Source organism: Coptis chinensis, chromosome 5 (assembly GCF_015680905.1).
Source record: "Coptis chinensis isolate HL-2020 chromosome 5, ASM1568090v1, whole genome shotgun sequence".
Classification (NCBI taxonomy): Eukaryota; Viridiplantae; Streptophyta; class Magnoliopsida; order Ranunculales; family Ranunculaceae; genus Coptis; species Coptis chinensis.
Genome location: NC_141460.1, coordinates 25,035,599 through 25,059,250, shown reverse-complemented (window position 1 = coordinate 25,059,250; position 23,652 = coordinate 25,035,599). Strand labels below are relative to the sequence as shown.

Genomic DNA, 23,652 nt, shown 5'->3' with positions numbered 1-23,652 from the left:
TTATGAAAGAACGTTGTGCATCTGTTTGCTTGTAAAGCCCATTGGCAACTTGCTCTTTGCTTTATGTCCTCATACTCCATCCTCAACAGATCTGAATATTCCTTTCTTGCTTGTTTTTCTTGCGTAAACAGATTTGAGTCCCCTTGATTTGCATTCAAATCTCTTTGTATTGCAAAGAGTTTGATTCTTGTCGTCTCTGTTCTTTGACCAATATCGGAGAAGTTCTGCTTAGACCAACTCTTCAAAGTCTATTTTAAGTTCTTCATCTTCTGGGCTAAGATGTAAAGAGGGTTGCCCACTATCAGAATATCCCAAGCTGCTTTCACTGTATCAGTAAAAGTTGGATGTAGAACCCAAGCATTGCAGAATCTAAATGGATGGGCATACCTCACTGGAGTGTACCATGTCACTATCATGGGAGTGTGGTCTGACACTCCTTGAGGCAAGAACTTAGCTTCAGATGTGGGAAACAATGATCCCCAATGCATATTTACTAAGCATTTATCGATCTTTGAGCATTTCCTTCCTATTCCCTCCAAATTATTTGTCCAAGTGAAAAAGCTCCCTGTAAAAGTCATGTCCACTAGCCCGATGGAGTTTACATAGTCAGAGAAATCCCTCAGTTCTCTAGGATACGCTAGTTCACTTCTAATTCTTTCATGTGAAAATAAGATGCTATTGAAATCTCCACTCACACTCCATGGAGTTCTAATACTGTTACTCAGAGAGATTAAATCATACCACAGAGTCTATCTTTCCCTAGAATAATTGCTGGCATATACCACAGTCAAAAGAAAACTATGATTCGTAGGGAGAATTGTAGCCTCACAATGGATCATCTGGGATGATTCTTTAATAGGAGTCACTTGTATGAATCCTGGATCACAGCAAAACCAAATCCTTCCAGCAGGATCCTCATTATAGTTGTTTAGAGAAGACTAAAAGGGGCAACAAGTACCTCTAATACTGTCATATTTGTCAGCTCTGACTTTTGTCTCCAGTAACCCCATCATACACAACTTATTCTCAAGCCTAACTTTATTATTTTCCCTTGCTTTTGCTATATCATTGATGCCTCTAACATTCCATATTCCTAATTTTGACATTGTTAATAAAAACATATTTATTTCCCCTCAACCCCTTGTAAAAGAGAGGTTACTTCCTTCCAGGGCCTTTTGATGTCCCTCTCCCCCTACCCCTTGTTGAACTTTGAAGGAGTTGCTGCTCACTATGCTTACCCTTTTGTCCTGAAACTGATGCCTTTTCTGCTTGCTGTTTCTGTTGGTTTCTAGTAACAGGGGCTGATGCTATAGCTACAGGTGGTTCTGTATGCTTTTTCGCAATGTGATCATTGAATACTTGCTTAGAAGCATTGTTGAGTTCTTCTGCTGGAATTACACTACTAAAAATATGTTTTTTGCCGCGGTCAGTTGTGGTGGCAAAAAGCCCAAAATTCATGGCAACATGTGTTTTGCCACGAAAAAACTTGTAGCCTCGCTCGCGGCAAAAAAGGGTGTGGAAAGAAGTTTGTTGCCACGACTTTTGCCACCGTTGCAAGAGATTGAAGATTTAGCCGCGACCATGTCGTGGCAAGACATTGTTTTTTATTTGAATTAGTTTAATTGTCAAAATAAATTAATTTCTTTTTGTCACAGGCACGACCGCTGCGAAAAGTATTTATTGCGACAAGTCGTGGCAATAAATGTTTCTCCCTCTATTATTTTTGTTTCTTTTTTGCACCAAATGGCCGTAGCAAGACATTACTTTTGGTTTTTTTTTTCTGCAGCAAATGGCTGCGGCAAGACATTACTTTTGGGGTTTTTTTTACAGCAAATGGCTGCGGCAAAAAGTGTTGTATATATAATAATAATAATAATAATTTGTATACTAAAACCACATAGAGCTTTGAATGAGAATCTAAACTGAAATTTCATTCACATGGAAGCTACATAAACCAATTCCAATCACTACCAAAAATAAGAGAAACAACAATCCATCTTTAGAGTATTTCGGTATCACACAAACAAAAATATCAAAATATCTACACAAAAAATCCTTGTGATGGAGGTTCAAAATCCAGCAGTACCATATTCCACCTATCAGCGCCAAAATCGCAAAAACCACGAAGTTCAGAATCGATCATGCATGTACAAGAAGCCATCGATGTGCATTTATTTTCTGTGTAAACAAACAACAAGAAAAGTTTAGAAATAACAAGAAAGACATAAACTGAAGACAATAATTAAAGGTTTATCACTCCAACAGTGCCTAGTCATCTACCAAGCTTAACATATGCTTCATTAGTGTTGACTCTATAAACCAAAATGTTCACTATAAGTTTTGTAGCTATTTCATACCTAAGACCTGAAAGACCAAGGATGATAACCACTCCCCGCCTTTTTTTCTCACCTGCCCAAAAAAGGAACAAGTCAAGACCGATCACTACTTGTAACATATCTAGAATTCTAGATTCTAGACAAAACAGAGTAAATGTAGATACAATTCCATTATTAGAAACTGAATAATACAGATGGATAATATTATAATATAGCAAACACATAGATTATGACGTAGTTGACAATACCCAATAATCGGCCTTGAACCCCATCATTTATTATACTTGAAAACAAGATACTACACAAATAATCACCGCAAATGAAACAAGATACCTTTTTTGCTTGCAACTTCTGTAAATGAAAAACAAAAAGGTGATTTATACAAAAAAAGATCAAACTTCTTCTTTAGCCAAAGAGGCAAATGAGAAGGGTTCGACTCTAGCCATAACAGTGGTAAAATGTTCCAGCCAATGAAACACAAGACATGGAGGAATTTTTTCACAATGTTCCGAGAGGAATGAATAATGGGACTGCCAATACTGTCACACATGGAAAATAAGGCAGTCCGATGGTTATCCTATAATCTTGAAATAGGAAAAAATAGGAGCAAGTTGAATTCTATATCTCAAGGTCTTGGGACTGAGCAGTTTCCTACTACATCCAAAACAGTACAAGTTGAGTTTAGGAACACCCAGCGTCCCCAATTTCTTATGGCTGATCAGAATAAAACAAAACCATGGCAACAGACTAATATGTGTGGCAAGATGTGGGACATCTCAGGGAAATCACCTTGTACCAGACCATCTTTTTCAAGCATTGACCTTGCGCAATCTCCTTTAAAGTTAAATAGCAGCAGTTCACAAGGCCATATCATTTCAAATGGCAGTTCCTTAGGTACAGGTGGCAATTCTTTTATATAAATATTCATTTATGCAATTACTTTATATAAATATTCTTACCCCGCCGCCCCCAAATCAACATTAAAAAAAATGTAGACATTATAAGTGGAACACAGACTATCAAACATACTAGAATGTAGACCAAAAGTAAGACAAGGTAAGCAACATTAACGGCCATGAAGCAGTGGAGAAATTGCGAAAAAAGAGGTCTCAAGTCTCAACAAAACTAAACTTGCCTATTATGGCAAGAGCTAGCATAAAAAAACGCCCTACAATGGGCCTGAAGGTTTTGCTAAAATGTTATACAAAAACTAAGAAAGGGTCGTTCATGTACACAACAATGACAGTAGCTCCATGAAAAAGCTTCTCTGAAGTAGTAACATATTCCCCCACCCCAACCTAGCCACTTCCCTGTTCTTTCCAACTCTGGTATTTCTAAACTCCCCCCCTAAACAATAACAAATCAATCCAATTTGTTAAGTAGCATTGGAGCTTCCATACACATAACTAACTATTTTGACTGAGGTGGCTCAGCAACTTCGTAGAACCCCATTAGAGATGTGCTTAATTACATACAAATAAAGTTACATTTCTTAAATCATTAAGGGTGTTTCAACAATTTTACCATCATTTTGATCATTCTCCACCAAAATATTTTGTATATTAATATTCTTTTGAAAGAGCACAATCTTTCCACCAAAAATGATACTATGTACGTAACCCTCTAAATCATAAAGGGACAAGAACAGAGCAATTCCACCCTCCCTAAAATCTCTAGCAATTACCAAGGTTTTGTCCACTACAAAAAAATCCATTGATGTTTATAAAAGTATAATTTATTGAAGCAAGGGAAGAACTGGAATTTTATATGCAAATTGCCACCACAAATGACCATATTAGATTGAAAGAAAATTGAAATCTAGTTTGACATATATTTCTATTATAGGGAAAACATTGTGGAAAGCCAGAGATCTAGAACAAATGAAATGCCAAAGTTACTCGAGTGTTCTTGGTGTTACTATGCTACATAGAGAGCGAGACTGAAAGATGATAGCCTAAGTATGTAGAACTTGAAGGATGCAACAGACCTACCTCACTAGAGAGAAAACCTTAACTACTGGATATTTATATTTCAATATGCTCTTCTCCACTACACATTTTTGTTCGGATCTAGTCACTTATAACTGAAAAATACATGCTCACAACTTTAACATTTTTGTATGCTCTACTATACAGTTCAATACAAGTCTAAAAGTTTTGAGATAACTTCAGTGTATATTATGTGTGTGCTTCCTATTATTCAATTCAATAAAAATTCCTAGTATCTCTTTTCTTAGACATTTTAATATTTTATAGAATACTGTAAAACTTGCTCATGAAATTTACCTCTTGTCTGAAGTTGAGAATCACATCATCTGAATATTCTTGCTTGGAAAATAGTCAAAATACCTTGACTGCAACATCCTGTAGAGACATGTGCAGTATTTAAACCCATATGAAATCACCAGTTCTTGTGCATTACATCAACTAGGAATAAAAGCAGGAATTCCAAGTGCACAAGATAAGAAACAACAAAGAAGCTGTGTTCGGTCCCTGGAATCGAATCCATGGAAAGTCGTGTTAATCTCTCTTATGACCACTCCCTCTTCTTTCTAATCTTTCATGTTATTGAACCGATGTACTGTGTTATTTTCTCTTGTGACCTGTCCCTCTTAAGCAAGCAAATAGGGAAAGCACTTTCCACTACTTCACTTTCATTCAATTAAAGACAAACAAATTAAGTAACTTTCTAGAAACATTAACCAGTGCACCAAACACAGCCCCAAAGAGTAGAAAGTCCATATATTTTGAGTGCACAAACTTTGAGCTTCAAACATATTTTATATTATGTTTTGCCCAATCGCAGTCTAACAGAGACTAGTTGAACTAATCAAATATCATGAGTTATCATTTCAAATTACATCAAGATACCATACAGAATTTGCCAGAAGCAAACAAGAAGGGAAAGAGCAAACCAAGCCATACCATAGAGCATGATATACAGTTCCACAAGAACTTGTCATTTATAAACTCCAAATTAGCATTGATAAAGGATGATATAAAAAAAAAAAAAAACGATTTTATTTTATTATATATGGATACAAACTAGGACATAGCAAAATCACAAAATTTTCAATAAAACAATGGTGTATGATCCATTTTGACATACCTTGCATAGGCGGGGTGCACAATACGAGAAGATGTTGAGAGCTGCAAAAGTAACTACTAAAATAGACATCTAAATCATTTGCCAAGAGGCATCCCGGTGCATCATAGGAAACCTTTTTCTATACTAGTTAGAGATGATTTTCTACAAATAGTTCACGACTTCATGGAATTCAGAAAATCAAGTACAAGTAGGAAGAAGCAAACAATGTCCTTTTTACCACCTATTAAGTCTGATTTTTAAAGGACAGTGATGATTACCTTGCCCAATCTGTTCTCTTATTGTCAAGTCCTCCCACAATATTTCATAATCTAAGCAGTCAGTTTCCATATCAACTTTATTGATATGACTACTACTGGTACTTTCACTACTGCTCACACTACTTGTGTTGTTAACATTGAAAAGGAAGACCAGACCCTGATGCCTCATTATGCCAACCAAACTACCATCGTCATCGCAGAATGGAGTATTAGTCGTGACAGCTACAAACCGCTCTCCTAACTTATTTTTCATAGGAAATTTCCCAGTCCAACTTTCTCCCATAATTAACCTTTGTATTATACTATTTGCAACATCAAAATCCGGCCTGGGTATCCGTAAGAAGCTCAGTGGCATCTTGACCAAGAGATTCTGATGTAGAATAACCATATAGATTCTCAGCTGTCCGATTCCTGATAACATCAAGCATTCCCTCAATATGTTAAACGTGGAAACTTCACCTTAATACTACTACCCAATAACATTAATGTATAAAGCATCAGTATTTTCTCCAATAATCCACTTAAGTAGACAATATAACAAAAAACCATAGTATCAATATCAATGCATATACTCAATACTAGCAGTAAAACAGTTAATTCAACAATCAAAACCAATTTGAAAACTCACCAATAAAGAATCCGACCACTAAGATCGAAAATATGAACTGATTGACCCATAGATCGCAATATATTCCAAGATCTTGTCTATCACTCAAACTCACAAAGAGCTTTGTCCGGTAGCTTCCTCCGGAGGCTTAATGTATCGCGAATTCTACTCCCTTTCTGCAATGGAGATGAATGCCTGAAAGATGAGGACCCCCTTTTCCATGCTGCCCCAGTTGCAATAGCACCACCACTACTACCACTACCTTTCTTAAATGAACCAGGCAATCTTGATCTTTGAGGTGATACTGATTGTGACCTTTGGTGTGTATTTAGATTTTTAGGCAATCTTGATCAATTGATCAAATATCCTTACGATATTTAGATTTAAATAAAATAATGAATGGCTTCAAATCACAAAAAAATATATGATTTCTTAAACAAATCTCTAACATAAAACGTCGAGGAAGAAGATGATGGATTACCTGAAGGTAAAGCAAGCAGTGGAGAAGGAGGCAGAAGTAGTGGAGAAGGAGGCAGAAGAAGTGAAGAAGGCGACAACTAGTGAAGAAGAAGGCAGCAACTGGTGCGGCAGCCCGTGAAAAATATTTGGGGTGAAGAAGAAGTCAACAACTGGTGTGGCAGCCGGTGAAAAATATTTGGGTTTCTATTTCTTCTTTTTCTTTTTGTTATTTGAGATTCAATTTTCACCCAAATAAACGAGGGAAACATCCCGCGAGAACGCTAACATCTATTTTCTGCCCCTTTTTCTTTTCTAATGAAAATAATTATTTAATGTTTAAAATAGCCTTTTTGCCCCATCGACCCGCTAAACACTTACTTAAAGCCACGCCAAAAACTTGTTCGCTACGAAAGGTGTGACTTAAAGCCACGACGACATTGAAACGGTTACAAAAAATGCACCTTTTGCTACGAAAGGATAAACACGAAGCAAAAAGGTACATCTTGCCACATATTTGGTTTGTCGTGGCAACAAGTAAGATATAACCACCAAACCCCTAGCCGCGCCAAAATGTCTGAGGCTAAAAGTCACTTTTTTTGTAGTGTTAGTTCCATGTCCTTGTAAACTGCACATTCCTCGACAAAAGAATTCACTTGTTCCGATGGATTTTCAAGACCATCAAAGAAGCACGAATTTGGTTCTACATAGGGAACCAGTTCTGTACTTGTACTCATTGCACGAATGTCCTGCTCCTCCCTTATATCATCTTCTGGAACATTATTTGAAAGGTTGTTTTCAGTTTCCTGATTTTCCTCCTCATCCAGCACCGAGAATGGATTGTTCACCACTACATTACTTTTAGGGTAGTAGTCCAAGTTTATGACCCCATTACTATTTTCCCCATCCAGCTCAACCACTGATTGCTCAGCATTATTTTCCTTCTCTTGTAGTACTGCACTCCATCCACATTTCTCATACAACTAGTTCCTGCCACATCTGTTTGGGTGGTTGTATTTCGTGGAACCCACACAGAGTTTACTCTATTTGGGCATTTGTTGGTGTTATGCCCAAATCTCTTGCATACTGTACATGTGGGAGGTGTCCAAGGGTACTCAACTCCTACAGTAGCAATTCTATCTCCACCCAGCTTAAATCGTAAGGATTTGGGGTACTTACATTAAACATTTACCTCAACTCATACTCTCGCAAAGTTGAGTCTTTGCCTATTCTTAGTTGCTGCATCCCAGCTCAAAGGTTTCCCAATGCCTGCCAATCATACTAATTCCTCGACGTGTCCACAATTGCTTAGGTACTGCAGAGAATTTAACCCATATAGGAATAGTATTAATGAGGCTTCTTTGATATTCCAATTCTTCAGACCATTATCTGATCATGAAAATTCTGCCCGCCACAAAGACTGGTCCCCCTTCAAGCACTCTCTTCCTGTCTTCATCATTTGAGAACTTGAAGTAAAAAAAGGTCATCATCAGTTGAGATCTCATATGATGCTGTTGTTTTCTAGGTTTTCTCCAAAATCCTTTTCACTAGAGGAAAAGGTAATCTTTTATCAATGAAAAACCCCACCACATAATCGTACCAAATATTATAACCCTCTTGAATTATTGAGTTTGGAACTTCAACAACTCTTTCTTCTTCAGCGGTCTCTATCCATTCTAAAGTATCATCTACAGCATTATTACCTTGATTTGCAAAAAGGGAGCTCTAGCTCATAGGTGCCTCACCTCGAGTATTGGTTGAGGTTCCTGGATGATTTGTCATTCTCACGACCTTTCTTCGTCTACTTCCTGTGGTTTGTTTTGAATACCATAAAAGGTAAAAAGTGGAGGGAAAGGAAGCGATAAAATGGTCTCACCAACTAATATTAGCTAAAAAGAGTAAGAAAAAGTGCACAGGATCAGGAGGTTGTTTAAGCTTAAGTTACTCCCGTTCGCTCACATAAGGTCCCCATTTTTGTTTTTTTGGTTAAAATGTTGAAACTTTGATTATTAAAACCTAGAGGTTGTTTAAACTTTGATTGTTTTTTTGTTGGTGGACCTAACGATTTGATTATTAAAACCTGGAAGTGCTCCTTGATGGTGATTATTACGCCAACTAAAATTAGGATTTTGTCTCCAAGGTGCGTTAGGTATATAATTAAAAGCACAGACATCTTCTGGCTGTGATTGTGGTTGTTCATAAGCAAGAGAACAATAATGATCGGAATGCTTAAGACTATAACAAAAATTACAGCGAATAGAGTTATATTCATGATGGGAGTTGGTTTCTTGATAAATGATAAAAATGAATAATCTACCTACGAAATGAACGATGAACTCAAAACGTAAGTAAACTAAAACTAACTTACGTGTCTATATTTATCAAAGTTTCTACTCTCAATTCTATCGAAATAGAGTGGAGTAACAAATTCGTTCCACTCCTAGTTCTCTAGCATGTGATGTTTTCTAGTTAACTAATCAGTATTAAGTCTAATGAGAGTTTTACGAGGGGGAATTATACTACGATGCAATATGAAAAGCAATATGTTGAATGTCACTACGAAATATATGGAAATACTAATGTTCTTGAATCTAGATAAAGAATTAGAGGGGAATTGAATCCACCTCGAATCCAACTTAATCACCTAGAATAGACTGTTGTAATCCAATTCTTACGTTCTTACGGTAAGAATTGCTCGTTCTAATCCCTAATTAACATGGCATTTCTACCAATTATAACTAGCATGTGAGGTCGTCCACCCATTCTCATGGCGAAACACGACCTTCTAGAATGGAATAGACTCTACAACGCTTCTACACTATACAACTAAGTTTTCATCAAGGCTTCATCAACCCCTCTGTTAAAAAGATAAATTTTTTAATAGTCTTACCTACGAAATAAAGCGATGAACTCTAAACGCAAGTAAAACTAAACTTGATTAAGATGCCTATATTTATCAAAGATTTTACTCTCAAGTCTATGAGATATAGTGGAGTAGAATGATTCGTTCCACTCCTAGTCCTTCCGCATGCTGTGTTCTCACGTGTAAGTAATCTAAACTTAAAGTCTAATAAGAGATTTACGAAAAAGGCAACTAGACTACGATGCAACTACCCACGAAATGCAACTAGTCGACGATGGGAATAACTAAGGGAATGCTACGTTGATTCGATGATAAGGAGTTAGAGGGGAATTGATTCCACCTTAACTCGACTTAATCCTATTAACTACAAATCGTCGTAATCCGAATTTGAATCGCCCATGAGAACAATTGGTTCTTCCTCATCCCTAATTACACATGGCATTTCTACCAATTAATAACTAGCATGTCAACGATTAAACTCATTCTCATGGTGAACTAAACGTTTCTAGAGTGGAAAGGAAATTACGACGAATCTACGTTAATCGGAATCAAGCTTTCATCAAGGCTTCTCAACCCCCTCTAATGGAGGTTTAGCTGAGAATCATTACGCAATCATTTCCGATTAAATTTAAACTAAACATGATATAAAGAATTGAAATTTACTTAATTAAACAATAATGAAATCTAATTTAATGACTACAATGCAATAAAGACAGGAATTGAAATTGAATCTAGAAATGGAAATGACAAAAATCGAAGTTGATAGAAATACTACTTTATTGACCTAATCAAAATGAAGAACAAGATTCCAAGGTTTAATCTAATACAGTAATTGGATTTGAAACTACACTTAATCAAAAACAATTAAATAAAACTAGATCTAGAAGCTATTTTAATGGCTACTTTCTATTCTAAGCTACTTTTATTTTCTAACCTAAAAATCTACCATTAACAAAGAATTAAGCTTTTGTTTTTATACTTTCAGATCCAAAAATCGTGCATGGGCTTGGAGCCATGTTTTGGGCTAGAGAATCAGGCCCAAAACCCAATTCTTTCAGTCCAGAAAGGCCTCTTCAGCTGCAGTTGGCTTCAACAGACTTTCCGTCCACTTCTGCTCCTCTGATTAGGTCAAGGCTTAGACCATTGGAAAGCTCTTTCCGAGCCGGTCGTTTTGACATAAGGTAGGCCCCATTCCAAGGTCTGAGTCCAAAGATATGTCCTTTGGAAGTTCTGCTGACTTTGTGTGCTGTTTCTGCCCACGTCGACTTTTCAGCTTTTGACCGGGCTTTTAGAAAGGCTTTGTCTTCTCGAAACTTGGCCTTTAATCATGGAACTCCTTAGTAACCGACCTTTGCTCCTTTATCTCACTAAAGTGGCACATTTCTGCACATAATGGACTTTGAAACCTGAAATGCATAAGGACACGTAATCAGTGTTAACTCTTACTTATTACTCACATAATTGGTCTAAAAGTATGACTGTTAAAGGGTTAAAACTACAGTTTTGGGCTCTTATCAAACCACCCCCAAACAGCATTTTGCTTGTCCTCAAGCAAAGATGAGAAATTAACATAAGTGACCAAAATTGAGTTCTATCTACTTCTCGTTTTTAGAGTCGCGATTGCATTGACCATATGCAACAAGGCCTTAAACCACTAGGAATTCCCTAGTGGACGAGTTATAACCTCGTGAGAGTTTTCGATGAAGGTACTACTGCAAAACTTCATCTATACTACAACGACTAATAAATAAAACTATTGTTTCCTTATTCATGCTCCAAACTATCTATACCTCTCACTAGCTATGAACAAAAATAACCAAGTCAAAACCTAAGCTAATATATGCATAATAATCAATCATCTATAATAAATATATATACAATGAGTAATACTATGAAATGCAATAGCGTGTCCGTTTTCAAACTTGGAATAAATAGCTTTTAGTAGGTTCTCACAATAATAGTCAAGATACAACACTCTGATTTTTCCACTCAAGTTTTCACTACTCTAGTCTTGCGTGGGGCACACTTTACCTTACAATCTCAATGACAACAAGGAAGCCGAGTCGATCAAACACATCTGCCACTTACTATCACACTAACCTATTCCTAATTGAGCTAGAGGTCTTTATTAGGTGTTCACGAGGGGATTAGGAGATGGTTTAAGAAGGAAGGAAATGGATATTCAAAAGGACAAGTCTGAGATAATAGAGTCTTCATATTATGTAACTAGAAAACCTTGTTATTTACTTTTGCTTCTACACTTTGTTTCCATCCTTAGCCATATTTTTTTTTTTTTTCTCTTTTTTTTTTTTTTTTTTGGCTTTTGACTCCTTTTATTCTATTTTTGGAGTTTTTATTTTATTTCTATTTTTATTTTTCTTTTCCTTGGATGGAAACTTCTTTTCTTTATTTTCTGAAGCAATTAACTAACTTTTGTTTACACAGGTTTTTCTCTTCTTCTTTCTTCCTCATTCTATTCTCAGACTTATTCTAAATTGGGTGGGTTGAATTTTTTTTATTTTGTTTTGTTTTTGTAACAGGATAAAGGATTTGTGGTTTATGGAAGGCTAAAGAAAGGCTCAGAGGGGTGACTAGCGGAAAATAATTCATAGGTTTGAATTTCTGGCTATATCGATCCAAAGAGGGCCTAAATTCTCGCTTAGGATATGGCATAGTGATCAAGCAAGTGGACGTGTGATATCTCTATCCGGATTTTACTTCTCCCTTATGTCATTTCTCAAATGTTTACGCTCATATAAGGCTTTAGGCTATATTCTCACAGGATTTGTAGAATAAGTACTCTAGCCTAGATTTGAAACTTATCGCTAACAATCATAGATACTCATGTAATATATTTATAGATAGATGCAAAGATTATTACCTATATATTAACCTAAGTTTCTAACAATTATTCGATCTGCAATGACTTCATTGAGACTTCTAGATTGTTAAGAGCATGGAGAAAGAAACAATACCAATATTCCTAAGTGTATAGCATAACTTATTTATTTATATTTTTGAATTTTTGAAATTTTAACTAGGAAACAAATGCATATTATACATATCTATATCCTAACAGATGCCTTAATTACACGTGTTTCTATGCCCCCAAACAAAAGCATGCTTTGTCCTCAAAGCAATTAAATAAAGAGGGTAGGAAAAATACCATTGAAGCGCCAAGTGAAATTCGGGAACATCTGTAAAACAAGGTTAGAACGTACTAATATAGGAAATAAAAACTGACACAACTCTATACGAGTTCTACCCATTATGGTTAACAAGAATGAAATTGCTTGGGACATAAGCAGACACTAACTTGAATGAAAACTTACCTTATCCCCCGCATTACTCATCATCTTACTCATTCTCTTCTTCCATAAAGAAGTGAGGTTCCTTCGCGTCCTGTCATGCCATGATAATTTGCGAGGCTTCCTGCCATTTATCATCTATGATTGCTAACCTATTAAGAGCCACTTGGTCGGCGAGGGTGTAGGGTGCAACGATGAGGTTGTATCCACCACCCTTTGCCAAGTCATTGCGGAAAGATCGAATGATACTATTGGTGGGTCGGACGATTAATCGTGTAATCCAATCCGTGAAGCGTGTACAAAAAATAGGAAAGAAACATAGCATAATATGGGAAACTAGAACGGGCATAAGAAGGTACTTATGCCTCATGCTATGGGATCGAGCTAAACTAGACATCAAGGTTCGGAGAAGGTCTTGACACATACGTCCCGTGGCTAAAGCAAGGAAAACGCTGCAATTGGCATCATTCACAGAAGAAAAACGACATTCTCCTAAAATGTTTAGCATGATCCAAAACATAACAGTTCCTATGTTCATGGACAGGCTACCAAAGGTGACGTTATATTCCCCTTGGTCCTCGGTACGGAAAATGCCCGCGCCATACGACTCATGCAAAAACTCGTAAGTGTAGACATACATATTGTCTACCCAATAGCACCATGGGTCTTGTATTTCAGCGGGCATAGCAAGTCCAACAACAAATGCTAGCAAGAACCTGGTAATTTCCATTGGTTCATTATCAATGTTGATGGAGAACACTTGTTCTCCATCTGGTCTTTCAAAGAAAATGCAGTTATCATAAAAATAAGATGCTAGAGTCGGAGAATAAAGTGCATCGATCTTACCATAAGCGGCTCCCGCCAACGAATGTGATCGCCCCGAAACCAAGCACCATAAGTAGTGCTTTGGAACAAATCTTCGAAGACTGTTCGGTATCAATGTTGGAGATGTCATCTCAAAATTACGCTTTGGAATAGCTGCGAATGATCCCCGATACTACGCTAAAAACTGGAAATTTCCTGGTCCACGGAAGTCGTAGCGCGAGTGGGCTCGATAGAAGCGGTAGCTCTGAAGAAATTGAAATTTCCAGTGTTTGGCGCTTCGTTAGCTTGGCGCCGAAAGCTCGACAAAAACTCGAAAAATATACAGATGAGTTGAGCTCCTAAAAAGCAGATGCGTCTTCGTGGATTCTGCGAAACTTCGGAAAATGAGCCGAAACGAGGGAATCGCGGGAGTGAAAGGTGAGTGATGGAGTTTAGGTGTAGTGTGAGTTGTGAGGATAGATTGTATCAAGTTTATATAGGTTTAAAGTTGCTAAAATGGATCGGGAAGTTGCCAAAACTAATTACGGTAGTTTCCGGAAATCCTAAAATTTCCAAACCCGAAAACGGAAACAACTCATTTTCTTGATTCTAATTCAAACCCAGTATCTTTTAGGTTGATTGTATGATAGAATGTACCTATTTATTCTAGATTTCATCCTACCATGATACTTATTCATATATATGCCTAAACAGCCATATTTTCACCCTGACTCCACAATAAATTCTAACACGAGGGTTATATAAAAATCATGCTAGAATAGATAAAACCACCCCTAAACAAGTTGGGAAGGTGGGGTCAATATTAAACAACCACGCATAATGAAAATAACCCATTATATTAAAATTTTCATTCGAAGTACATTTCACTACAAAATTCAAATTACGGAAATAAAACTTGCATTAAAATAAATAACAATAATGAAACTACAAATAAACATAGAAACATCAAGCTATACTATCCCTAGCTACTCCGGAACTGGTAGCGGAGGGCACATGCTCGAGATCTCCCCGAGCTCTCACGATGGACCAGCACCATTAGCCTTTCTCGCGACGGCATGTCTCGAGGGTGTATCCTCGGAAGGAGAGTCCCCGCGAGGTGGGAATCGTGTCGACATCTTGTCCGGCTGGCGCTTCTTCTTAGCTCGCCCTCATCCGTTCCCACCTCTCGTCCTCTCTCCGGGTACGAGCTCGGTTATGATGCATCGTTGCTGTCGAGTCCGGAGGTCTTCACAGATAGTGTTGGCGAACACATGCCACGATGGATCACAGCCATGCGTTACAGATCGACCGGCACCTCTCCAAGGCATCCTCGTCAAAACACATCAAGTCTCCTCATCCTCCGAGGGCATCCCGATTTCCCCGACCTCCTCTTCATTCTCAGCTCCACCATCCTCTTCTTCTTCTTCTCTATCCTCAGCCAATCTCCAAACCCGTTGGACACACTCCTTATAGATGTGAGGGTTACGGTGGAGGGCGATGTATGTCCGATCGATCGCTGAGCCGCTCTCAACTTCAAAGATGATCTTTGTTATCAACACGGGGAGAGGGGCAACAAACTTCCCTACTCCCCTAATCATGCTCGGTAAAACTCTAAGATCAGAACTCATACTTCCGCTCACGGAGTATCCATAAGATGTGGAGGCAGATTCGGGCCGATGTCGCCGACCTTCCCTTCCCTAGATGTTCCGACCAATCCACCGGAAATGTAGCCCGGTGGGTTGGTCCTAAAGGAAGTCGAACACAATGCAATCTCGCGTTGTAGTCGCCTCCAATAACCGCTGTCTCGTGCATCAATGGCTCTACCCCATTATGTTGGGACTCCTGCAGGTTGACATCGGATGGATTCTAGGCGGAATGCCTAGAATCTCAACCAACAAACCCGATCGTCACCTCCTTCCTCCTCTTATACCACAACAACAAAATCCTCGTCCCTTCCAACTCCCTCGTATCGTAGAACCGTCCGGACTAAATCCTCGTGGTAATAGGCTTCGAGTACCACAAGCTATTCCAGTCTCGACTGATCATCTCGTCACCGTGGAACGGCGCGAAGTGGTCGGCAGTAAAAGCTTGCTCTGGTAAAATTCGGCGTTGTTGAGCCATTGGAAGTTTGGAATGTAGTGGGGGTTTAAATGTGATGTGGTGGTGGGATTTTAATAGACCGGTTGATGCAAACCGTGGTGGTGGTGGAGTGGTGGTGCAGCACCAAAATTTGATATTTTGGTGGATTTTTGGTTATGTAATTTGGTGGTAATGGTGGTGGGTGGTGTTTTGGAGTCGATTTCGTTGGTTTTTGATTTTAGGCGTGGTTTAATTTTTGTTTTCTTTTTATTTTGATTTTGTTTTTTAGGTTTTTGGAGCTTGGGCGTTAATGGCGGATGGAGAAGAAGATCGCGACTGTTGGTTAAGGTAAGGGCGCGGTCGCGCTGTCGGTGGGCGCGGGTTGGGCCCAAGCCCAAAATCGAAATTTGTGATTTTTTCCGATTTTTCGCGAAACTTCAAATCAAAATTGCCGCTTCGTTACCGGTCCGATTTTTGCGAATGAGATATGGAAATGATCAGGAGAGAATTTCCAATCCAATGATCCATAAAACACTCTATTCCGACAGTGGATGACATATAAGATAGTAGAAACGCCTCGAAGTGCGTGCATGACGTACGTTATGCGAACAATTGAACTCTAAATTCATGGATTATGTCAACCCGAATCGTAATACAATAAAACGGCCTAAGCAACTCTAATGGGACATAAATATTTAGTACGGAAACACGAACACCCCACCCCCAAACAAATTTTTACAACGAAGCTTAGAAAATTTGTTTTTAGCAGTGGGTCTTTTAAAGTCAGATTCCCAAGAGACTTCCTAGGTTACTATGCTTTTTTTTTTTTTTTTTTTTATATATATATATATATATATATATATATATATATATATATATTTTTAATTTTAAAAAGAAAAACAATAAACAATAAAGACATAATTCACCCCATAGAGAAACATGACTCAAAAAAATCCGAGAAAACATGCAAGAGTGGAAAACGTGAATTATGTTTAAACTTGGACTTTGGATCCGGTACTTACAGCCACACACTCCATAGGGAGGGCCCGGTTACCTTAATGGTGCACTCACCAATATATGGAAATGAAAGGAATTGCACCAAACACAAAAGTTGAGTCGTTTATAGTCAGATACTCGAGACTTTATCTAGACGTATGTATGAACATGCAATTTATCATATATCAACAACCGAAATAATTGTGGATCATTCCATAAATAAATATCACAGAAAACATATCCAAACACAATCAAGCACCAAGATTTCCTATGACTCAACCTAGTGAAATGAAAGCAAGTCGGATAACCCTATTATGTAACCTATCATGCACCTTATTTTTTATTTTTGAATGAGTGGGTGTTCTAGTAATTAAGTGTGGAAAAGTGAATGGTTGTGGAGAATATGGTGGATATGGATAAGTTGTAGAAAGACAGCCTGTAAACAATGAGGATGTGGTTTTAGCACAAAACTCATTCATTGTGTGTGTAGGGACTGTCTCAATTCTGAAAATGAAGGTGTCAAATGGTTTGTCCTTTCGTAGTATTTGTTTACTAGGTGGATTTAAAAATTATGAAGCCTGAAGAAAAAAACAGGATCGAGTGCAAAGTCGGGATTCCTTTGAAAGGGTGGAAGGAGGGGAATCGAGGTGGATGTTGTGCAAAGTAGTTCTTGATAGGGTGATTCATCACCTGCTCGAAGAAACTCATCGAATTGCTCATCTAGCTTGGTCATATCCTCGTTACTATGATAGTCCTCTACATCTTTGAGAAAGTCATCTATCTCATCCTCATCCGTAATATGTGTATCGACTAGTGTAGGGATGGAAATGTTGGAGTCTGAACTTCCAAAGGAAAGAAATTTGGGCATATGATTATCAGGGAACGTGTTGTTGAAATAATCTCGAGCAACGCTCTCGATCATGCTAACCTCTCCATCTATTGACGAATCGGGTAACTGTGTCTTTGTTTTAAAAACATTGACTTCAACAGCAAGATGGCCAAAAGACATGGACATTGAACCATCGCGGCAATTAATGAGCGCATTGGCAGTTGCCAGAAAAGGTCGCCCTAAGATGATCGGGACAGAGTCATTAACGACTTCTGTATCGAGGATGACAAAATCAGCCGGATAGTAAAAATCCTGAATTTTTACCAGAACATTTTCGATGACACCCTTAGGATACTTAATAGACCGATCAACTAATTGCAACGTCATTCTAGTGGGTTGCATCTCGTCTAGACCTATTTGTCTATACAAATAAAACGGGAGTAAGTTTACACTAGCCCCCAAGTCTAATAACGCGGTCGTCGTATAGGAATCTCCTAAGGTGCATTGTGCAGATGGGGACGACCAGGGTCCTTGTACTTAACAATTCCATTATGTTCAGATAGAGTTGGGAATTGTTCTATTAAAAAGGCGTCTTTTGGTATATTGGTCTTACGCCTAGTAGTACACAATTCCTTAAGAAACTTAGCATGGTGTGGTAGCTTTTTTATAGCTTCGAGGAAGGGAAGGTTTATAGTTAGATTCTTGAAAACATCCCTAATCTCCTCGTAATTTGTATCCCTAGTTAACATGGCTAATTTTTGTAGAAACGGTGGTTTCTGTCTATATTTGGCAATGGTATTACCTGGGTGTTTAATCGTGGCTTCCTGTTTCTTAGGTTGTGTTATGGCGGGTACCTCTACGGTGGTAGGCTCTTGGTTTCTATTTCGGTATCTAGTAATATAGCGGTGTAGGGACTCTTGGTGGGGTAACTATAGGCATAGTTACTTTGTTATCAACCACTCTGCCCGAGCAGTGGTGATGGCCTTTAGCTCACCTACATTTTCATACTTTCGTTACTAGTATTATTGGTTACCTCAAAGGCTGTATTTGTTGTTTTAGGATTAGGTATTTTTGTGACACGGAAACACCTTTGGGTTGGGCTTTATCTTGAGCCAATTTGTTTGGTTAAATTATTAACAGTTGTAGAAGGCTGTTGGTTAGATTGAGCCATGGTTTGGAAAAAGTTTTTGGCTCACTTGTATGAAGGTGTCAAGACGATCCGGTTGTGTGGGTGTAGTAGTCACGGGTGGTGTGGTGGAACTATTTCCGTGAATTATTTATGGGTGGATTTTGGTAGTTATTATTTACCTAACGATACCTCTATTAGCATTATAATTATTATAACTACTTTAACCTTGTGCTTGACCTTGTCGAGGTTGCACTTGGTTGTTATAATTATTAAAATTCTCCCCACCTCGTCCTTTGTCGTAGTGGGGCTTGGTTAAAGGCCGTGCGTAGCTAACATATTGGTTATTGTACCGCTTGAGGTGTGGCGTTTTGGTTATTTCTCCAACCGAAGTTGGGATTTTGTCTCAAAGGCGTTAGGTTCACTATTAATGGAACAAGCCTGTTCATAGGCTATAGGGGCGATTAAGTCGGGATGCTCGGGGCTCCAAATGAAACTACATGGATTTGAATTTACATTCATGACGGGGATAGGCTTTTGTTGAACCGAAATGGCCTCTACCTTTTTAGTGAGTGATTCGATTAGAGTTTTTAGCTCGGGATCATGTTTAATTTCAAACATACCGCCTTTAATCTGTATTAGAAGAACTAGCGGAGCAATGGATATCGTCACTACCCCCGTTGTTATTTAAGCTTAGTTTGGTCCTCTAAAAATTTATAAGCCTCAGGGGCTCCTTTGCTTAAGAAACTACCCCCATTCATTATGTCAAGGACTTCTTTATGGTGGTGTAGAAGTCCTTTGAAAAGGCACGAACTAACGTGTCTTTAAGCTAAGTTATGATGTGGACACTCTATAAGGAGATCGGTGAAAACGATTCCAAGCCTCTGAAAATGATTCATGAGGATTTTGTCGAAAAGAAATGAATCTTGGAAAGCATCTCATCCGTCTTTAGGGGTGGGTAAAATGTTCCATAAATAGCTGAACAAGTTTAGCCCACGAGTCCACGAATTAGGCGTTTGGGCGTTAACCAAGGCGCCGCCTTTATCGGCTAAGGTGAAAGGGAATACCCTTAACTTAATTTGTTCCGGTACCAACCGTAGGATGGTGGAATGTTGTTAGGACTTGTTCAATCCTACGTGATGCTGATAAGGTTTTTCATGGTCTAATCCATGAAAAAACGGTAACAAATTAAAAATATTTGGAGGGATTCTCGAAATCCCCAATCGGTCTGCTAGAACGATACAAGATTTGGGACTATCGCTCGAGGCTTTGTAGAAGTCGAGAGAGGAGTCTCTCTTTCTTCCGCCATTATATCGGTGGTGTGTGTGAAATAGTAGCTAGAGGTATAGTGGGTGGTATACTAGATAGACTTGATTGTTGATGTTGTTGTGTATTTACGTTCGGTGTTTTTGTTCGGCCAGACCTTAACCTCATACAAGGCTAAGACCAACTTAGCTAAACACGTCAACACTCCAAACAATTCTGATATACTAGTATAAACCTCTAACAGGAGATGCGAGGTGTGGAAGAAAGGAATACCTGATTGCGTCCTTGCTTCGCTTATGAATAGCGTCTTGTTTACGCTTGTTCAGTGTATATAACAGGTTAGAACACTGAAAAATATGAAAGATCAAAGTTCGAATCAAAACTGTCGAAATCCGAAAAAAATTTGCTAAGGAATGAAGTCGCTTCGATAGAAGCGTGATCGCTCGGTGTATATTAAATTCCAGAGTTTAAAGGCGGGGTCGCTCTCCACATCACGGGCGGTTCGCTTTCGGGGTCCAAATGAAGTAAGGGCGGGTCGTCAAGGAAGGAAAGCCTGTATCGGTGTAATTCGACCAAATTTTTCAACTCTGAAATGGACAACCACAGTATGAATCAAACAAGGGTGGGTGGGTGAAATGGGACTTTAAGAACAGTACTAACACTACGAAAACAATACGAAAGTGAAACTAAGATGGCAGCGGCGCCATTTGTTAAAAAGATAAAATTTGAATAGTCTTACCTACGAAATAAAGCGATGAACTCTAAATGCAAGTAAAACTAAACTTGATTAAGATGCCTATATTTATCAAAGATTCTACTCTCAAGTCTATGAGATATAGTGGAGTAGAGTGATTCGTTCCACTCCTAGTCCTTCCGCATGCTGTGTTCTCACGTGTAAGTAATCTAAACTTAAAGTCTAATGAGATTTTACGAAAAGGCAACTAGACTACGATGCAACTACCCACCTAAATGCAACTAGTCGATGATGGGAATAACTAAGGGAATGCTACGTTGATTCGATGATAAGGAGTTAGAGGGAATTGATTCCACCTTAACTTCGACTTAATCCTATTAACTACAAATCGTCAGTAATCCGAATTGAATCGCCCAAGAAAACAATTGGTTCTTCCTAATCCTTAATTACACATGGCATTTCTACCAATTAATAACTAGCATGTGAATGATTAAACCCATTCTCATGGTGAACTAAATGTTTCTAGAGTGGAAAGGAAATTACGACGAATCTACGTTAATCGGAATCAAGCTTTCATCAAGGCTTCTCAACCCCCTCTAATGGAGGTTTAGCCGAGAATCATTACGCAATCATTTCCGATTAAATTTAAACTAAACATGATATAAAGAATTGAAATTTACTTAATTAAATTGAAGTTGATAGAAATACTACTTTATTGACCTAATCAAAATGAAGAACAAGATTCCAAAGTTTAATCTAATACAATAATTGGATTTGAAACTACACTTAATCAAAAACAATTAAATAAAACTAGATCTAAAAGCTATTTTAATGGCTACTTTCTATTCTAAGCTACTTTTATTTTCTAACCTAAAAATCTACCATTAACAAAGAATTAAGCTTTTGTTTTTATACTTTCAGATCCAAAAATCGTGCATGGGCTTGGAGCCATGTTTTGGGCCAGAGAATCAGGCCCAAAACCCAATTCTTTCAGTCTAGAAAGGCCTCTTTAGCTGCAGTTGGCTTCAACAGACTTTCCGTCCACTTCTACTCCTCTGATTGGGTCAAGGCTTAGACCATTGGAAAGCTCTTTCCGATCCGGTCGTTTTGACATAAGGTAGGCCCTATTCCGAGGTCTGAGTCCAAAGATATGTCCTTCGGAAGTTCTGCTGACTTTTTGTGTTGTTTCTGCCCGCGTCGACTTTTCAGCTTTTGACCGGGCTTTTAGAAAGGCTTTGTCTTCTCGAAACTTGGCCTTTAATCACGGAACTCCTTAGTAACCGACCTTTGCTCCTTTATCTCACTAAAGTGGCCCATTTCTGCACATAATGGACTTTGAAACCTGAAATGCAGAAGGACACGTAATCAGTGTTAACTCTTAATTATTACTCACATAATTGGTCTAAAAGTATGACTGTTAAAGGGTTAAAACTACAGTTTTGGGCTCTTACCACCCTCTAATGGAGGTTTTAGCATTGATTCATCAAACCATCATTTTCCATTGAAATTGAATACAACATATTACAAAGATTTTAACTTTATAAAATTTAACTAAACAATAATCGAAATCTAATTAATAACTAAGAATTGAATGATAACAAGAATTGAAATTAGATTTAATAAATTGTAAATGACAAAAATCGAAATTGAATAATAATAACTATTTTATTTATCTAATTAAATGACGAACAATCATTCAAGGAATTAAATAAAAACAAGATATGGAACTAATTAAATTAAACTAATTAAATCTAAGGAAAACTAGATCTAGAATTAATTAATGGAGGCTACTAATCTAATCTTTAATCTAGGTCTAACTATCTACCATTAACAAAGAGTCAAGCTTTTGTTTTTATAATTTCAGATCCAAAAATCGTGCATGGGCTTGGAGCCATGTTTTGGGCTAGAGAATCAGGCCCAAAACCCAATTCTTTCAGTCCAAAAAGGCCTTTTCAGCTGCAGTTGGCTTCAACAGACTTTTCTTCTACTTCTGCTCCTCTGATTGGGTCAAGGCTTGGACTATTGGAAAGCTCTTTCCGAGCCGGTCGTTTTGACATAAGGTAGGCCCCATTCCGAGGTCTGAGTCCAAAGATCTGACGCCGGAAGTTCTCACCGACTTGTGTGTTTGTTTACGTCAGCGTCGACTTTTCAGCTTTTGACCGAGCTTTAGAAAGGCTTTGTCTTCTTGAATCTTGGCCTTTAGTCACAGAACTCCTTATTAACCGACATTTGCTCCTTTATCTCGCTAAAGTGGCACATTTCTGCACATAATGGACTTTGAAGCCTGGAATGCATAAAAATACGTGATCAGTGTTAACTCTTAATTATTACTCACATAATTGGTCTAAAAGTATGATCGTTCTGAGGGTTAAAACTACAGTTTTGGTCTCTTATCAAACCACCCCCAAACAGCATTTTGCTTGTCCTCAAGCAAAGTTGAGAAATTAGAATAAGTGACCAAAAATGGAGTTCTAACTACTCTCGTTTCGCTGAGTGCGATTGCATTGACCATATGCAACAAGACCTTAAACCACTAGGAATTCCCTAGTGGACGAGTTATAGCCTCGTGAGAGTTTTCCAGTGAAGGTACTCACAAACTTCATCTATACTACAACGACTAAGAAAGAAAACTATTGTTTCCTTATTCATGTCTCAATTATCTATACATCTCACTAGCAATGAATACAGAATAATCATGTCGAAACTTAAGCTAATAGATGCATAATAATCAATCATCTACAAATAAATATATATTCAATGAGTAATGCTATGAAATGCGAATGTGTCCGTTCAAACTTTGGAATAAGCGTCCTTAAGTAGGTTCTCACATAAAAGTCAAGACAAAAATCACTTTGATTTTTCCACTCAAGTTTTGCTACTCCAGTGTGCAGTGGGCATACTTTACCTTACAATCTCAATGACA

General features: G+C 38.0%; 1 protein-coding gene across 1 annotated transcript; it reads right to left on the bottom strand.

Annotated features, from left to right (window-relative positions):
* Positions 1-1,912: 1,912 nt before the first annotated feature.
* Positions 1,913-6,417, bottom strand: LOC147497168 (uncharacterized). The gene is made up of 5 exons (XM_086562515.1): positions 6,330-6,417; positions 5,702-6,112; positions 4,622-4,699; positions 2,358-2,409; positions 1,913-2,178 (listed from the first exon to the last, which is right to left on the bottom strand). The coding sequence occupies exons 2-3, from the start codon at positions 6,087-6,089 to the stop codon at positions 4,647-4,649; spliced, it is 441 nt and encodes a 146-aa protein (XP_086418641.1). The 5' UTR covers positions 6,090-6,112; positions 6,330-6,417; the 3' UTR covers positions 1,913-2,178; positions 2,358-2,409; positions 4,622-4,646.
* Positions 6,418-23,652: the final 17,235 nt, after the last annotated feature.

What these genes read in the sequence shown, in the direction of transcription:
- LOC147497168 (XM_086562515.1), bottom strand. Translation starts at nt 6,089, where the DNA reads ATGGTTATTCTACATCAGAATCTCTTGGTCAAGATGCCACTGAGCTTC. An exon ending in AAGAGAACAGATTGGGCAAG is followed by an intron (nt 4,700 to 5,701) that starts GTAATCATCACT and finishes ATGTCTCTACAG; the next exon opens with GATGTTGCAGTCAAGGTATT.